The following is a 19,713-nucleotide window of genomic DNA, read 5'->3' as shown; positions in this document are numbered from 1 at the left end:
CTCTCGTGACCTCCTTTTCTACAGAGAAAACTGACCTTTACATATACTTTTGACCAATTATGGAGCATCTTATACTCCATGCACTTAGATCCATGCAAGAGGGCGCCAGCCAGGCCCTGTGATTTGTGTGCCCTTCCTTGGCTGTGCTCTGCTGTATTCCACTCCATGGGGTGGAAAGTCTGCAGGGTTAAGAAAGTATGATGACCCCTTAAGCCACCTGCAACTCAAACATGGTCCTCAGAATTTCCCACCCCATTGGCTCCAGCCAGCTTCTAGAACCTGTACCAGCTTCTTCTCTGGGTCCTTAATCTAAAGTTCATAGAGATCCATGGCGTGGAGGGCAAAGGGCCGCTGTTTGTGAGAAGAATGGACAGAATATGGAAGTGTGGACTGAGGTGTCCACATACACGCACGTAAGGTCTCCTAAGCAGCAGTATTTCCTCTAAACCCCCATGACTAACTGTAAAACCTCAGGAAAAATCCTTCAACTTTTTGAAAGCCTCATCTGTAAAATGGGAGTAATGATAACTACCTTATAGATTTTTGTGAGAATTACATAATAGCAGGCATGTAAAATACTTGACACAGTGCCTGACTCATAGAAAACACTCAACAAATGGTGGGTATATTTGTAATATTATTATTGTCATTGCTTTTTAAAAATTAGTTCCTAAAATTTGCTATTGTAGAAGTATATCAACACGACAATTTATCTACCATTTCTTCCAAACAAATATCCAGAGCACTTTTTTCAAAACTGGTAATTTGATAGATTTTTGTCAGCTCTTGACTGCTTCTTTTGATGAGCATATTAGGAGGTCTGAGCAAATGGCCTGTGGTTAGCATAAACTCCTTCCCTACACCTACTACTCTGGTCACACCTTGGAATATAAAAGTACAACCTCAATACAGCAGAAAGGTATAAAAAGCTCATAAAAAGTTGAAGGAAACTCTTCTAGCTTCTAGAAATGTATACTGTATACATTTCTAACACAACTGAAACAACATTTTAACCACAGATTTTAAATGTGTTTGCCTCAATTCACCAGCTTCTAACAGGCAGCTATTTTCCCCCAAAATAAAGGCAACATCGCCATCTACTGTTTCCATTTCACAACCACTGAAGAGAAATTAATTGCTCTTACTTAATAAGGTAAAGCAGGGAAAAGTTTTCTACCTTTTAAAAGTCATAATGCAGTTTCTATTTCAGCTTCCAGGATAAACTCTGTTTTACAGAAGTTCACTGCTTGGAAATCTCTTGTTGGGACCTGAAGGTGGCTTGATATTGAGTATGGGTCTTGCCTAAATTTAGTTAAACTTCTTCTTCTCCCAAATGTTGTACCATGTGTAACTGTCTTCAAGCCTTCACCCTCGACTTAGTTATACTTAAAACTGACTAATGAGTGGCAAATTGTGTGTGGTTTGGTATCTCTGCCTTGTGAATTGGACAGGCATGGATCACCAGAAGGTTGGTGAAGCATGAGAAATATTGAGAAGCCAATCTTGTGGTTACTGCATGAAAAGTAGTTATTCTTGCTTGACAGAGCTGCAGAAGACCCTGAAAGACTGGAGTCAGCAATCTAGATCAGCCTTGCGGTGCCCCAGCACAAGATCTTTAAGCTGCCCCACCCCACAGACAGTTGACAGCTGTGTCATCTCCTGGATGTAACTTTTTCTTCTACCTTTACCATAATTTATTACTGCATACCAACAAATGGCTAATACAGAGCTTTTTATTAACTGTAAAGTGCTTTTGGAAACAGTCTGTATGAAAGGCACTTTGCAAAATCAAGCCCTAAGTACTGCATGAAGCTGGAGAAGAGGTACCCTTTCTACATTTATGTACATACTTGTCTGGAGTTTTATTTTTCCATCACCTCACTCGGCCCCTGGAAACATCTTTCATCTTGGCACGGCTCTCTTCCACACTTCGGTGTTAGTTCAGTCTCTGGTGAACTCTTCCTGCCCCTGGGTGTGTTCCTCAGACACTAAGACTGTAAGATTCCTATGGAAAAATATGGGAGGTGACAGTTCATTTTCCACTGACAATAAAATAATATAAAGTGTCTTTACCAGGATAAACTGCACACACCTCACAGAGAACAAGGACCCCTGTTCTTGGGCAGGAAGCAAAATGACTTAGAACAAGCGGGGACTTTCCACGTCTTTGGAAGTGTGTTCATCTCCACCACTGGATTAGATGCCAGCCTTTAGATTTCAGCTCTTTTCGGGGTCATTTCCCTCCTGGAATTGGGATCAAAGTGGACAGAGCCCACAGCCTGGCCAAGGTATACCCTGAGGGAGGCAGCTTGGTTTACTTTAGAGCAGACAAGGGGCTTTCCAAAACTAAAGTTATTGGGAAAGTAGGAGGGACAATGTTTGGAAAAAATGATGTTAACACCTGATCCATACTTCTTTCCTCTCCCTCTGTTCATAATCACTCACAGACTTGGGATGTTTAGGAACAGATTAGGTAACCTCAACTTTAAAGTTTCCCAAGACACAAAGCCCCTGACACCTCATCTCAACTCCTCTGTTTCTGGGTCAACTGTAATTGTACATATTAACTGTTTGGGTTTATTTTTTAACCTTTTGACCCCTTTCACCCATTTCTCCCAACCCTCAACCACCTGTCTTGGGCAACAGCCAATAATCTGTTCTCTAAATCTATGAGCTGGGTTTTTTTTGTTTGGCTTGGTTTTGGTTTTGGTTTTTTAGATTCAACATATAACTGAGATTATACAGTATTTGTCTTTTTCTGTCAGACTTACTTCATTTAGCATAACACCCTTTAGGTCCATCTATGTTGTCCCAAATGGTAAGATTTCATTCTTTTTATGGCTGAATAATATTCCATTGTGTATGTATACCACAATTCCTTTATCTGTTTGTCATCAGTGGACACAGATGAGGAACCTCTGTTGGTTATTGTAAATAGTGCTGCAGTGAACATAGGGGTGCATGTATCTTTTTGATTTAGTGTTCGCATTTTCTTCAGATAAAATACTCATAAGTGGAATTGCTGGGTCATATGGTAGTCCCATTTTTAATTTTTTGAGGAGCTTCTTACTATAATCAATAGTGACTGCATCAATTTACATTCCCCCAAAAATACCCAAGGATTCCCCTTCCTCCACATCTGTGCCAACACTTGCTGTTCCTTGTCTTTTTGATAATAGCCATTCTAACAGGTTAGGCAAGAAAAACTTTTAAAAAGAAAACAAGCATCACCCTTCCAGGATTTTCTTCTTTGCACATTTCCTTGCAGTTTTCTCCTCTTTCTACCAGTTTCAGAGAGGTGTGTTAAAATCTACTACGATGGTTTTAGATTTGTCTATTTCTCCTGGAAGGTCTGTCCATTTTACTTTACATATTATGAGACTATGTTAATTAAATAAATGTAAATTGAAAGTGATTACATCTCCACTGTAAATTGAACGTTTTATTCTTTAAGAATAATCTGCTTTATTTTTTAGTAATGATTTATGCCTGGCAGTTTCTTTTGTCTGATATTAATATGGCTAATTATTAATATTACTATCAGTCTTTTCTTCAGACTTTAACAGATATACTCTCTTCTATCTTTTTCCTTTCAACCTTTGCTTATCTTTTGATTTGGATATGTCTCTTGCTAATAATATATGGTTGGGGCTTTTTGTATATCCCAACAAATTCTTTTTTCTCTTAACTGCATAATGCAATTCATTTAGGTTTACTGTAATTTCTATCTATACTTGCCTGAGTATTTTTCATACTATTTTTCACTTTTCTATTTTGGAAGCTATCCAAAATTTTATTTAAATTGTTTATTTAAACACTGTCTTGCTTTTTTTAAAATCCCACTCAAGATATTACTGTCTTTTGTATAGTCAGTGCTTACTATGACTTACCTATATATTAATTAGTTTCTTTTCTCTTCATCTGTTGTTATAGCTTAGCTATTCTTTCTGCATTCACTTTATTTCCACCTCATGACCAACCTTTGAAATTTTATTTTGTGAGGATTGCTGGTAGAGATCTCAATTTTTGTTTGTCTGCAAATTTCTTTATTTCACCCTCATCCTTAAAATCCTGAGAAGTTATTCATCGTTTAACTGGAAACTTGTACTTTTTGATCAACATCTCATTTCCATACCCTCCCTACTTCCAGCCCTTGGTAATCACCATTCTAATCTCTGTTTCTTTGAGTTTGGCTTTTTTAGATTTCACATTTAAATGGTACCATACAGTATTTGTCTTTCCCCATCTGACTTATTTTACTAAGTATAATGCCCTCCAGTTTCATCCATGGTGTTACAATTCTTGCCACTTTTAAAATCTTTTTAACTTTTTTGTACAGTTTCACTACTAAATGCCTAGAGTGTATTTTTTATTTATCCTACTTCTCATTCTTGCTTCTCATATTCTCAGTAATTACCTTTGTTTTATACCATTCTTTCTCTTATTTCAGAACTCCTAACAAATGTATTTTGACTTTCACACTCCTCCTCCATATCTCATATCCTCTTTTGTACTTTCCATCTCTTCATCTCTCTATACAACTTTCTACACTCTATACAACTTTCTCTGACCTACCCTCTACTCTAGTCCACTAATCTCTTCAGCTATGTTGAATCTGCTATTAAATCTGTCCATCCATTTTTTAAAATGTTAACTGTTTTTATAAGACAAGAAGTTCTGTTTAGTTCTTAAAATGCTGCATGTTTTAAAAAGCTTAAAGTGTCCTCGTCCCTGCAGAGATTTTCTAAATTGTCTTTTCTTTTGATCAACACGTAAACAAAATTTTCATATTCTGTGTCTGAAAATTCCAATATGATATTTGAGGGTCTGTTCCTCTGTTGTTTCTGCAAGTTCTTTCTTATAATGAGTATATGAGTCAGGGTTCTCAAGAGAAAAAGATTCAACAGGCTATATAAGAATATTATATATATTATATATATAAGGAAAAAATGTATTATAGCAGTTGGCTCACATGGTTATGAAGTCTATGAAGTCCCACAAACATAATCATGCATCCTGAGGGGACAGTATGGAAAAGAACAGGAAGCTGGCTCTGTGTAGCTAAGGTGCATATCAAATGATTTAAATGAGCTCAGAGTCTTACACCTTCTCATACATAGAAAAGCACTAAATTCATTAACTTGAGATATCTTATTTTTCTTTAATTGACAGTAATCTTTTGATGTTCTGACTACCTGCTTTCTGTGACAAAAACTCCTAGATTTCTTGGCGCCTCCCTTCCCTCTTTGGAGCAGCCCCTCAGAACTACTTGAGAGGATTTCTTCCCTGCCTAAGTCCTCAAAAGTCTACCAAATAAAACATAATTCTCAACTTTTTAAAGGTTTTTTTTAGGTTGTGCTTTTTTTTTCAGTTGACATGTAGTAACTTTTAATGGAGTATAAACCGTAAAAATACCGAATCACACTACTATACACATGAAACTGATATTATAGACCAATCATACTTCAACCTTTTTAAAAAATGGGGATGACAATTCCCACTCAAGTTGACATATTCTAAGATTAAATAATAATGTAAACTGCCTGGCACTTAGTGGGTATTCAATTAATCGTGTTTTTAGCTTCTCCTTTTCCTCATCTGTGTGACAAAAGCAGTCTTGAGGAATTCTGCAGTAATTTCACCCCAAATTGTTTCGCAGGCAGGAGTTTGGTTACTTAAAACTGGATGTCACTGAATTCCTCTCCCAGAGTCCATGATTAGACTGGGAAAAGCTGGAAACTTTCTACTCTGAAGGCCAAAAAATGTGCTAAAAAGAAAATGAGACCATCTCCTCCGTCTGCTCCTGAGGGCAAGACCCTGGCCTTCTTTATCAAAAAAGAACGGAAGCAAACATTTAAATCACGGACTTCACTGTCCGCAGGTGCCACGCGGGAGAGCCCCTGACAGGACAAACCAGCAAACTGCCGCTCCAGGAAGCGCCCCCTCCCCACTCTCCCCGCCACAAAAGGCAGACAAAGCGTGCCCTGCTCTGTGAGGTGGAAGTCTCCACAGGAGCGCGAGGCGCGCGCTGCCCTGTGACACAGGCCCTCCTCAAGCGGGCGAGGCGCGCGCTGCTACCTGAGGCGGGATCTCGTGCGGGCGAGGGCGCGCGCAGCTCTGTGAAGCGAGGTCTCCGTAGGAGGCCGAAGCGCGGTCTCCACATAAGGGCGAGGTGTGCGCTGCCCTGTGGGAAGGGCCCTCCACGTGCGGGTAAAGCGCGCGCGGCTGCCTCAGGCAAGAGCCTGCACTGGAAGGTGAAGAGCGCGTTGCCCTATGGGACTGGCCCTTCACGTGAGGGCGAGGCGCTCGCTGCCCTGGGGGGCGGGGTCTTCACGTGAGGGGGAGGTGCACGCAGCCCTGAGGGGCGGGGCCTCAACATACGAGCGAGGCGCGCGCAGCCCTGAGGGGGCGGGGTCTCCACGTGAGGGCGAAGTGCGCGCTGCTCCGTGAGGCGTGGTCTGCACAGGAGGGTGAGGCGCGCCGGGCTCTTCAAGATGCCTCAGAGAGCTTTGGGCGAGGTCTGTGCCAGCCAGGCCTCGCTCCTCTGGTTGGCGTTTAATGAAACTGAAGTCAAAATAAGGAAGAAAGATCTGTTTCCAAAAGTAGAAAATATGTTCAAGTCACGTTCTTTTCTTTAGAACACTTCTCCAAAGAAAGAAATGAAATGGCGAAACTTCAGAAATGTGAATAGAAAGCAGGAGGGGATGCAATAAGTTAGAATTACAGTTGTACTAACTGGAAGAGGGGGGACGAGAAAAGAAGGCGAGGAGGGAAAGAGGAAGGAGGGAAAGGGGAAGGAGGGAGGTGGGGAGGGAAGGGGCGGGGGGAGAACGGGAGGAAGCGTCAAGGTTTCGTCAGCCGGGCTGCACCTGAGCTGGGCGTGACCCGGGTTAGGCAGGATTCCGCGCTCCATTTGGGACCCTGAGGAGACGTCAACCCTCAGCGTCTTTTGTTTCGGAAAAGGACCTCTCAGAAGACGGGAGGTTTAACGGCAAGTGAGGGTTTGCTTCCCATTCGAGTACTTTTCGGCACAAAGTTCTCTCAAAACAGCAGGCACCTGTAGGGCAGAATTGTTAAATAATCCTCAGAGAACAAAAGCCACCGAGAAGCATTTACAGGGCAGTTAAGATAACAGTCTTAACTGGTGCGTGGACTTGGCTGAGCGGGTGACTAATTTCTTAAGCAAATACTTCGACACCTAACAAAGCACTGGCTCCCTTTCCTCCTTGTCTTGAGCATTTCACCCCCAGCCCCACCGCCCTCCACCAGGGGGGGCCGGAGCCACAGGGCTGCCCTCGCCGCGCTGCTCCCGGCCCCGCCGCCCGCAGCTTCCTTCTCGCGCAGGGTTTGGGGGCTCACATCGCGTGGGAGCCGCCTTTTAAAGATGCCTTCAAGTAATGGAGGGCGCCCCTCGCCCAGCTCTCCAGCCCTAGATGTCCTCCCCAGTTCTTCGTCTTCTCTCCCAATGCGATTCTATTCATTTACTCCATAAATACTCACCGAGGACCTGCTAGGTGCCAGGCACTGTGCTAAGTATTAGGGATACAACCACCAACAACTTATTCAATGATATCCTAATGATTAGTGCAAAGGAAACAAAAATCGTGCATTGAAATGGTATTTATTGTAGATTAGGCCTCAAGAATTCAAGCACACATGTCTTACAACATGCAAGCATTAGTGTGGTTGTTACGACCAGAACACTGAACCGAATCATCCATTTCTGAAAGCTCCAATTCTAATAAGGCTCCGTGCTTGTAACTCCATTCATCCATTCCCGTCATCATCAGCCTTCCCCGTTCTATAATTTTTTCATTAATTTATTAATTCAAAAATCCTGTATTGAAATCTTGCTGCTCACAACTAAGATAAGCCACTGGAGATATGAAAGTGATTATGTCAGTTAATCTAATTGGGAAATCAAGTATAAAACAATAGAATGGACCAAGGAAAAAGGTGGGAGGGCTGCAGAAGGAGTTTGGCAACAGAACAGAGAATTTTCATAGAGAAGGTGACTTTTGAGTTGTTTCATAAAGAAAGGGCAGGGTTTTGCCAGTTGGGAAAAGTAATGAGTAATATTTACATAATATTTTGTCATTCATAAAGCAGATAGAAGAGCGTGGGTTTGGGAAGCACTTGGTCCTCAGGCACTTGACAAGACAAGGCATTGATAGCAGATACTTTTTCACAATGATAAGACAAATTTGTTTAATTTTTAAGTATTTCAACACTCCTACTTAGTCCGAAAATGTACTGATACTCTAATATCATAAAAGAAGTCAGAGTGGAGTGGGAAAGAGAAAGGTTGTAAAAAAGCCTTTGAATACCCACCATATACCCCTGTTAGTACTTCACCTATCAGTCAGGGTTAAATGGGAAACAAAATAAACCACATAGTCCATAGGGTTCATAAGATTTAAAAAATTAATTCACTTCATTCAGTGTATTCACACACTCAACAACATTAAGTGCTAAACAACGTTGTAAGCCCTGCCTAAGGTCATGCCCCCAGGGTGCTCCCAGGCTTGTGTAAAACACAGAACAAAGGAATAACTCCAATGCAGATAGTGAGGCTATGGCAGGGGAAAGTGGGTGAGCACAGAGGGGTACAGTAGAGAGAACGGACCCCTAATGCAGCCTGGTGGCCTCAGAGAAAACTTCCCAGAGCAGGTTCTCAGCTTTCTTTTGAGGAAAAAGATCAGGGACAGACCAGCCAGTGAAAATGGGATATTCAACTTCTTGGAAGCAAAAAAAGAGCCCTGTGCAGATGTTTAGTCTGGCTGGAGTAGATAGTTGAAGGCATGGGGCAGTGGGAGCTGAAAACGAACCTAGAGGGAAGCATGAAAGAACACGCTGAAGCACCTGGAGCATATCCAGAAAAAATAGGGAGCCAAGTGGTGATGTGAAGCAGAAGAGCAATACCATCAAATCTTGTTTTAAAACCTTCAACCTGGCTTTAGTGTGGAGACAGGTCAGAATGATGTAGTATGGGAGCAGAGACAAAGGAGAAACCTGTTTTAATAATGTGAACTATATGATCATTTTGGCCTGTCTACAAAGTCCAGATCTGAGTTAGAGAACTAAAGAGAATAGAGATTTGGACTCAGGTTAAGGGGCCTTTGCTTGGGTTTACTGAAGAACTAGCAAAGAAACAGTGCAAAAGAGGGACAATGTAAGGATACAAGTTGGTGGATGTACTCTGAGGTGGCCCCCTAGTTCCTCAGAAATGCACTCAACACCTTACAGAGATGTGGAGAGAGAAATTCGCCTTAGGATAAGGGAGCCCAGATACTTGGTCCACATTACTACCCAATCCACCTCTGCCAGGCATAAGAATTCTTCCTTTGCCCTGACTTTATAATCCCAGTCTCACAGTGTAGGAAATAGGAACTGACATCATAGCTAATCTATTGGTTGGAGAGAGGTAGAGATTTGAACTTCTCAGGAGAATAACGTCAATAGGACTGGGTGATGGACTGTCTTGGGGGCTGAGCAAGATGATGGAGCCACTCACTTTGTCCTAATTGCTTAAATATTGTCTTCTTAATTCTATGTCCAGAGAGATGTGGGAGAAAGAGCTCACATGAACTGAACACTTCCCACATGCCACTTATTTACATATATTAACTTATTTAAATTTCACAACCCCTCTCTGAAGTGGATAATCTTATCCTCAGCAGAACTGAGGAGCAAGGCTTACAAGGGACTGTGATCCCAGTGAACAACACAGAGTCAGCACAGGAACCCAGGTCATTCTCTTTTGAAAGCCACAGCTACACTTCCATTTCCTCTCAAAGGAGGGCCTTGTCTGTATTTTTATACTCTGCTTCTTAACATCTCTGGAAAAATGTGGTGTCCTGTAGTGAGCAGAAAATATTCCATTCAGTGTACTATACTGGTGACTTTCTTCATCTTTTTTTTGAAGTTCAAGAGATAGCTCTTGTTTATCAGCTATTCTAGTGCAAGTTCATCCAATAGAACATGTCAGCTCTGTGTGGCACCCTGAGCTCATGTGCAGCTTTCTGCCAAGGAGCTAATTTTGTGCCATGATTTTAGAAACAGAGGAGTATCTTTGATGTTTTGGAAAAGTTAAGCCTGTTGGAGATAGGGGCATGACTTTTCCTTTATCTACAGATTATTATTTGCAAGATAGTGATACCTTTTGGAAACTAATGAATATCTCCATAGATTTATATCTCAGAGCATACTTTTCCAGGATTAAGAGGGAAAAAAATATTCCATGTAATTTAGGTAATTTCTACTGAGGGGGAGAAATAAAACGTAGAGCACTGCCTTTTTTGCATTTGTCTCAGCCATAACACCTGAAATATTTAATGGAAGTGTTAAATTCAAAAGTGTTGTCTCTTCTAAGGATCAGAAACAAATCCAATCGAGAAATGAAAAAAAATGTAAAAAAGGAAAGGAATATGTCAAGTGTATAAAATTTGAAATTATATAAAATCATGGTCTAATTGCTAAGAAAATTTCAAGATACAGTAATTAACATTAATAAAAGACTATTAAAATTGACACGGCAAGAAATAGAAAACCTAAAAACAGTAACTGTGGAATGAAAACAACATAAATTAAGTACTGCTTCCAAAAATGATTTAATCAGATGATTTTATTGGTAGATTATTTCAGTGGTTCAGTGGCTAATTGTCATGTTGGGTTCCAGACCCTGTATCTTACCTTTAACTCATGTTCTAAACAGCTCCTTTATCCTTACCCCACACACACACCTTTCCCCAAACCAGCTAGGCTTCTTGTGTTATAAATTTTAGCTTCCATCCTGTGACCCAAGCCAGAAACTTTGATGTCATCCTCATTTCATCCCCTAGTCTCTCCTCTTACCCACACTACATCCTGTTGCCTTTTAAAATCCTTTCTTTCTGAGCTCTGTATTCTTCCTGCTGCTGACTTGGTTCAATCCCTTCATCCCCATATTCTCTTACTTGAAACTATAATGCCCTCCTAACTAGTGCTGATGCCACCAATGCCAGTAGCTCCCCCTACTATAGTCTGGGAATAATGAATGTCTCCTTAAAGCTTTTTTGGGTTTACCATTGTCTGGGTATGGTTCAAGAGTAACAGGGTGAGCTGCTGAGAATTTTATACAACAGAATAGGAAAAATCAAACTGTTTTCAATTACTTTAGAAAAAGCATAGTACTCAATTTTGGTGAGGAAAGACTCTGCTATTGCATTCTAAATGCAATTCTAAATGCATTTCTAGATACTATAGGTAAAGCAGACTGTTCTGTGATTTAGAATCAGCTACCAGGTTTTTATCTTCCTTTGGGTACGGACCCAGTGTCAAGGAAAGGGGAAGGGAAAGAAAGGCTGATTCTTGTCCCAGGGTTGAGAGGAGGCTGCTCCCTGGTGTGGGTGGGGACTAGGGTAGGAGGCAGTTCCAGGAGAGATACTACCCTAAGGAGAAAGGACATGAGGGGTGTGCAGATCGAATTGATGAAGACTAGCGAGCCAGGAATCCTCTGCCAAATACCCTCTGAACAAACTTTGAATTGGGGTTGACTGTGGGACTGACTGCTAGGGAAGGGAGTGGATATTAAGCATTCAGCTACAGAGCTTGGGAACTTAGTAAAGGTGTTGGTAGCTTGGATTTAGCCTGTTCACCTTTGAATCAACCTCTGGAACCTGAGCAACCCAGCACCTGATGAAGCAGCCAGCCATAGGTGTACCAAAGAATAGAGGCCCTTCCTTAATTTCCTGGACTACATCAACCCCAGAGTCCAAGGGCAAGCCCAAAGGAGAGGGCATGGCTCCTGACAAATAATGAAGTAATTCTAGTGGCCAACATAAAGAACTCTTTTACTACAGTTGTTGAACTCAAGGATTGAGTTGTTTTTTTCAGAAGCCATCGAGCACACTATGTAGTGACAAGTCTACCTGAACAATCAAGTCAAGCCTGCAGAGGTAAACCAGAGAGAAGAAAAAGGTAGGCAGAGCTCTACCGACATTGTTCTGAGTCCCTGCTTACACTAACTTGAGTCCCTGAACTCAGCTGTCTTCTTTGCTAACCTGCCATAGGTTCTGTTCCTACCACTGAAGATCTAACATAAAGTGAAAACACTGAGGAATGCAGAAGGGAGGTCATTTTCTGAATTCACAGCTGGTGTGAGAGGAGATGAAAATAAGTGTACTTTGTGGAAGTAACTCAACAAATGAGGCATGGGTAAAGGACGGAGGCAATAATAAAGAAGGGAGGGTTATACTGAGAAGGAACGTTTGTGAACGGGAGGAATTTCACTCAGAACAGATTATTTGGCAGGAGCAAAGTATGTTTTAGCAAACCCTCCAGGTGATTCTGATGCACACTAAAGTTTGAGGAACCACTGTTCTAGTCAGTTTCAATACATAATACACCTGTGCTTCCTTACCGTCAGTTTTCTGAAAAACACCCAGTGTAAAATTTATGTCAACAATTCTAAACTCACAGGTGCATAGACAGTAAATAAAGGATTACCTTTACTGATGGAACAACCACAGAGAAAGAGACTACCTGAAAGAAAGAGGCCATATGTCTGAGAAAGCTAACAGGAGATGCTAATTAAAATCAACAGATTTTAAAGTTCAGGAAAAAAATACAACTTTCATTCTTCACAGTTCACTGTTTACTGGGAGGTATGACTGCAAGGCTCTTAGCCATAAAGAGGCAAATCTTTCACAATCCATCAAACTCTTTTCTTTCCTAACTTTCCATCCTACTACCCTCAACAACTTCAGTTCCCAAATAGTCCTTGTCATCTTTTTAATGTCTTATCTATTAACACTTCTTAGAAACTCAAAAAGAGTTTTCATGGCTTAAGCAAAATGTTGTAGGCTTAAAAATAACTTGTGTCTTACTGGTCACTCACATAAACTCCTAAAGCTCGCTCCTTTCCACACTGTCACAATCTCCTTCAAAAATGGCTTACTTGGGGCTTAATCTTATTTAGAATGTAAAAGAGCAAGTATAATCTTATCTTACAGTAGTTGTTACATGCCATATGTGTACCAGAGGTAAATTAAAAATACACTGCCTGCCTAATTTTAAAATGTTTTGGTCTGTTAATTAGAGATGTGAGCTGGGTATGAAATTACCCTGTAAACCACTTGCCTTCTTCAGACTGTGTAAGTTAAGAATAAACCATGTAACAGACTGTATAACTTCCAGAATAAAATCTCCACAATTCTCCACCCCAAAAGCTTATTTAGCAGTATTCTAATGAAATTGTCAATTACTATGTCTGGGGCCTCTGCTTTTGCATTCAGTATCCATGGATCACTGATACTTTTCTACAGATCAAAAAAGTAAATTTCATTTGTAGCTCTGGGCAAAATATCTTGTTAATCTGCATTCATATCTTAGAAGAGTAGAACAGAGGTTATATATATGTTGACAAGAACTAGCATTTTTGGGAATCTGATCTTGAGGACAGCAGCCATAAGTAAGCCTGAACAACAGGAGGTGACAAATTCAGAGGCCTTCACATTTCCCTCTAAAACAGTTTTTCCCACCTTGTCTAACACAAAATTCAAGGGTAGATTCAAGGGCAAAAAAATGGGCTGAAGTTCTTAATGCTAGTATATAATAGGCTACCTAAAACTCCTATCCCACAGTGGTCTGTGACCACTGCCTTCGTATTCTATAAAGAGCAACAATATCTTCAGGTATTTTAGTAGTCTACCAAAAAAAAAAAAAAGATGTCAAATTGTTAACCCACGAACACATTTTGTGTACCTAATATCTGAACTAGCTAAACAGTACTTTCTGATGAGTATATCCTAGAACTTCTGCTGTCTTTACTCAGTTAAACATTAAACTACTGTCTGTTCACTCTGACCGGACAAATATCCTGTTGATTTGTAAATAAAGACAGAAGTGTATCAAACACATTTATATTCTCTTCCCAGAGAATGAACAACAACAACAACAACAAAACCCTGCTGGCTTAAAGATGAATTACATTCCTGTTTTGAAAACCTTTGGATGGTCTAACATTAGGAAATACCACATTCATAGTTGTCTCTGAATTCTCTTTTAAAAACTCCCCAGACAATTGGCCTGAAAAGCAGCTTACTGGAGAAGAAGCAAGATCATACAATGCATATATACGTTTGTTTCAGATTAAGACAGCGTGTAGCTAACCTATACTTGTAATAACTTGTATTACCTGAGCATATACTTGCTAGGCAAAAAGGTATGAGTAGTTTGGAAATGACCAATCTCTCCCAACCAGTAAGTTATGGATCAGGCAGCAGCAGATGTTAAGATGGAGACATCCCTGGAGATGGAAGATCTGGGCTCTGGGCCAGTAGCCTCTGTTGATTTATCACATAACCTTGGGAAACTTGCTCCAATGCTCCAAGCTACTTTCTCAATGGTAGAAAAGAAATCAGCTGTCTTGCACATATACCTACTGTAATGTTCAAATAAGAAAGTAAAAATGCTTTGTAAAACTTGAAACTAGCTTTGCCAAAAATCTTCTAAAGAATCAGATTGTATTCACAAACTATGAATCTATTTTAATCTTCTAGTTTCCTAATTCATAAACATGTGATTTAACCCAAAGATAAATAAAACAGAATCAGAAAAGCTGTATCATTTACAAAATATTAAAGTGAGCTGCATTTGATATGGTTCAATCACACTGTCAGTATAAATGTGATTATAACAAAGGCTTTAAAGGTGGTGCACAATTTCAAACAACTTTTCCAAGGTGTGAATAATAAGGTAAAAGACTTAAAAAAAAAAACAAAAAACTCAGACATCCATAAATAAATATAAATGAGGTTAAATCACAAAGTTGACATCAATTTATAATAACATATAAAATATACGAGTAGACATTAAATAGTTTTAATGAATCCACTTCCTTTATTGCAGTAACCTCTGTACAAAGCAGCAACTGCAATACTCAACGTTAAAACATTAGAAAAGCATCTGTGTGACAGTTATAGTACAGTATTATCAAAATATTACATTTTTAAACTTAGTAGATAAACATCCACCAGAGTTCAATTCTTTAAATTATTTTTCCATAGTCTTTAAAAATATGTAATGTCAGAAATCATAAAAAAGAATGTAAAAGGAAACCTAAAATACAAAATAATGTAACAAATAAATACTTGATTTAATTAACTATTAATAATCAACACCACCATTCTCTCTAAACCCACTAAATTTTTGCCTATAGAAATAATGAACTGTCATATGCCATTGCATAATTATTTCCAAGTTATCACCAATGATTAGAACTAAAAATTTGGCATCAAAATAATCAAATTCAGTATAAATAAAATGGAGTAGAATAGCTTCAACACTAGCTAGCATCTCTTAAGAATTAATTGTTCAAATTTATTAGAGCACTACAACAACCTTGAAAATTTTGATCTGGTGTCTAGTTTTAAGTGGAAGTAATACTTTTTTTTAAAAAGTGAAAAGCTTCTTACATTATTTCACAGACAATATTACCCTCCCCCATTATGCATATTTAGATATATTTTATGTACTTTATACACATATGTATGATGTATGACATTTGGTTCCTGCAGTACAGATCACAATTATGGTTTCCTGAATGGGAAAAACTTAAAAACAAAAAAAAGTAAGTGTACCTGTGCACATTTCAAGATAGCAGCACTCAGTTATGCCCTATTATCCATTTAAAAAGGTCAAACATGATATTGTTAACTGAATAATATGACATTTCTACTGTCTTTTCCTCCTCAAACACTACAGAACTTCCAATAAATGGTATGATTCTATGAGTTACAATGTAGGGAAAAAATTTTAGATTAACAACCTCATTCTCTTAACATCCTGAATTCAAACTTACTACCAGATCTCCATTTTAATATTAATTTAGTTCATGACTCATGCAGTAAAAATACTGCATTATTGACAACAGCAGTGATTTTACAGATTTCTATCAAGATTCATGAAAATCTGCATAAATTCTTTACCAGTGAAATTTGTACCAATGAACACACTGAACAGTACTTTGGATGAAATGTTCTCCATTTCTAACTGAATGAAGTTACATACCTTTCAAATGATCACCTTTGTTCTCTATGAAATGTGTATCTCTCAGTCTAGCTTTGAACTTATGTTTGCTGAAACAATTTTTAATCTGATTAATCGTGATCACCTTAAAATGCAAAAAACCAGTAATATGTCACTATAAATACACATATGCATCTGTGTATGCATATACATATACACACACACATACAGATGTGTAGACATATATCCCTTGAAATGTTTTTAGGAAATCCTTCCTTGAATAAAAAATGAAAAAAACTTCACATTAATAATTGCATATAAAGCTTTTTAGTAACAGTACATATGCACTGTCAAAATTGTACTAGTAGACTATGATGTCAAAACAGACATTTCAAAAGCACAAACTGGCAGTTTTTCTTAACACAAAAGTTTTAAAGTATTAAGAATGGGTTAAATTTAAATGTTCAGAATAATCTGTTCAAACCTGAGTATATTAATTAAGACTAAGTGTACTTGACAATTGAATGAATTAAGCCTAAAAACATTTCACTAAGAAACCCGTGGTCCATTTAACCATTTGATGAAACATTAAATATTTTAATGATTTATAAAAGGATGCTTTAGTGAAATTCCATGTAGTGTTTATTGGAATATTCTATTAAACGACAATGCTTTTTCTAATTTTCCTCCAAAAAATCTTTTAGCATTTTGTAAAAGTCCCTCATATTTAAGGAAAACTCTAAATTAGGTAAGATCTTTCTTCTACTAACTACCAATGATCTTGAAATTTTTTGCCTAAAGAATGACAACATGTGATTTTTCAGCATGTTTTTTAGAAGTACTGGATAAATCTTCAACATTCCCTAAGGTTTCAAGACAGGATAATCAAATAAGGATATAAATAAAAGCCAATTAGAGTTTGGTTTTTTTAAAGGTTTATTTGGCCTTTTTTCTCCTTCAATCTACATTTATACAAACTCATGCAAACCTAACCTTGGGGTCACGTTTTGGTTCCCATTTTTTTCTTGCATCTTTATTAACTTGCCCTAATTTCTCACTTTCTTTAGTGTATCTAACAGACACTTTTATATAAGTAATAGAAAACATACAGTACTCAACACTAACTGGTCAATGGAAGATGAAAAGCAGTGTCCATTTTATTTTAAGGTGAAAAAGACTAAAAATAAAAAGAGCTAAAGGCAAAGTTTGACATTCTACAAATTTATAAAAGAGGATAGATGGATGAAATTTGGTTAATTTCAGAAGGCACCTCAAGGCTAAAGGCTTTTTGTACTCCTTTCATCAATCAAAAAATAACATACTTTTATTGCTATTCAAGTAGCAAAGGAAAACTTTCATGAGTTTCAGTCCAACAACAAGGAATCATCAAGAGTGAGATACAGAATTGACTAAAACTGAAGTCTCCATACACATATCAATGAAGCAACTTCCCTGTGTGCTTTCAAATTAATGAAATAGTGAAAGAAAAGTCACAGTCTGCCATTGTGATGTTAACGTGTCATTGAAGATTTCAGTGATTTCAGTTTCACTAGGCACTGAAGTACCGTGTGGAGGGCTGTCCACTGTGCGGATAGAACATTTAAGAATAAAAGGTAAGGACACTCTGATGATTCCCACGGACTAGGAGAATTGGCGGTAGGTCCTTGGATAGAGCTTCTAACCATGCCATGTAGAGAGCACTAGACACAGCACCTTTTCGTGCAACTGGGAGACTCCTGGTATCCAAAAAACAAAGGCAATTAATTAAGCAATGCATTTAAGTTGAGAAGAATAAAATGTAATAAAATTTATAAATTAAGTTACAGTAATAGTAACTAAAAATTACCAAAGTTACAGAATATTTTTGAGTGCAGGGAAATTCTGCCTATAATATAGTGACTATTATACTCACATATCACTATTCTCATTTTTTTCAAGTTTGAAAAGATTTTTAAAGTATTTCTTCCTGAGAACAGCAAATAAATATTTCTGTAAACCGTAACATTTAATATCTAACATTAAACTCCGAACTACCCTTTAGAATTCTTTTAGGAAAAAGGGATGTTTCTACCTGAATTTAGATAGTGGTAACTATACACGGAAAAATGAAATTCAAACATAATTTATTTTACATATTAATGTCCATTTTCTCTCATCTCTCTGGGCTCTCATTTCCATTTGTAGATAGTGGTAGTACGTTCAGCCGTTCCACAGTGTTTTTCACTAGATTTCGATGTTTTAGTATCTTCTATTACAGATACTTGACTATCATCAGCAAAATCTACAGTTTTCTGGTGTAGAAAATGTTAGTTGTTAAAATAACAACCCTTTGGAATGACTTTATTTCATCATTTGGCATGTGTTCAGAGGTCTGGGCCTTCCTTACCAATTTAAGGACCCAGACTCTAGGACTGTGTTCAAGAAAGATCTAGCTAACCTGGTTTAGTGGAGGAAAAGCCAGAGTCAGCATGAAGATCTACATTCAATGCAAGGACACGTGTCTATATGTAAAGTTTGTGTGCAGGAACTTGAGGGTGGGGATTCAGATAGGAATCACGTTTTAAAGTTAATTCTCCACGTAACTTTATGGGGTTATGTTTATGAAGAAGCTACCTGGGGTCCAAATTTTAACTTGCAGCTCTCAAACCCTACATATGTTGACTATGCTGTGGTGTTTCCAAAGCTAAGGAATTTTTAAAAGAAGGGAAAAAGCACAAAGGAAAAATTACAAAATAAACTACTATGATAAGTACTTAGATCCATACAAACTTCAGGCTAAAATTTTTATTTTTCTTTCCTCCTATCTTAAATTATTTCTTCATATGCTTAAAGCAAGTGTATTTTTTAAAAAAGTTAATTTTTTCCTCCTTAGACTACTAAGTAATTATGTATGTTATGTAGATACGTATTTGGTAATAGAAATTAATCCTAATTGCATTATCATAAAATGAATACCCCCAAAAATCTTAGTATAGGTATTACTTACATGACAATGATATTAGCTGTGCTTGAATGTTCCTTTAATAATTCATTTAACCTGATCTGCCGGTATGTCTGAAATGAAACAGAACAAAGTCATTCCTAGACTTTATGAAAATTAGAAGCTACCGTGGTTCATAAAACTATAAGGAGACAAAAGGAAACCAAAATCAATTTTGATGTAATAAGAATATCTGTTCCCTAATTTAAAAAAATTAATCCTTTGTACTATCCACATAAAATTCAAACTTCAAGTAGATTTAATTTACACAGCTGGTTCCTCTCATAACCAACTACAGTTCCTGATACTTATGTCTTAAGTAAAAAAAAATCATAGGGAAGATTAATGAAAAGGAAGCAGGAAAGAAAGAATACCTTGGTCTTATAAAGTTCAAGCTCATTATCTGTTATTCGCCATGGTTCGTCTTCTTTCATTTTATCTGCAACATCTTGTTCTTTATCATCTTCATGAAGTCTGTATGGCTCAATCATTTCATCAAAAGCTATAATACTTAGAGAATACTGACAATTAACTTTATTTTAAATTACTTAACAATAAGATCTTAAACATTAAATTATAACTTGAAAAGTTAGTGTTTTCCAGCTATTCTGCTCCCTTCTGTATCCTTAGATAATCACTGTGGGAATTTATTCAGAAAACAGCAATCACTAGTTTCTCAAACTTAGAAATTTAGAATCATATTCCTAATAACAGAATTGCAATTT

General features: G+C 38.0%; 1 protein-coding gene across 2 annotated transcripts in view; it reads right to left on the bottom strand.

Annotated features, from left to right (window-relative positions):
• Positions 1 to 14,857: 14,857 nt before the first annotated feature.
• SLC12A2 (solute carrier family 12 member 2) overlaps positions 14,858 to 19,713 on the bottom strand; it is an 84,539-nt gene continuing 79,683 nt past the window's right edge. For both annotated transcript variants that reach the window (XM_010971565.3, XM_074360597.1), the window contains 3 exons: positions 19,363 to 19,498; positions 18,995 to 19,062; positions 14,858 to 17,744 (listed from right to left, as the gene is read on the bottom strand). In XM_010971565.3, coding sequence (XP_010969867.2) covers positions 17,609 to 17,744; positions 18,995 to 19,062; positions 19,363 to 19,498 — 340 coding nt within the window. In that variant the 3' untranslated portion in view covers positions 14,858 to 17,608. The remainder of the gene's footprint in view (positions 17,745 to 18,994; positions 19,063 to 19,362; positions 19,499 to 19,713) is intronic.

Source organism: Camelus bactrianus, chromosome 3 (assembly GCF_048773025.1).
Source record: "Camelus bactrianus isolate YW-2024 breed Bactrian camel chromosome 3, ASM4877302v1, whole genome shotgun sequence".
NCBI lineage: Eukaryota > Metazoa > Chordata > Mammalia > Artiodactyla > Camelidae > Camelus > Camelus bactrianus.
The sequence above is the reverse complement of the archived record's forward strand: the minus strand, read 5'-3'. Positions and strand labels throughout refer to the sequence as shown.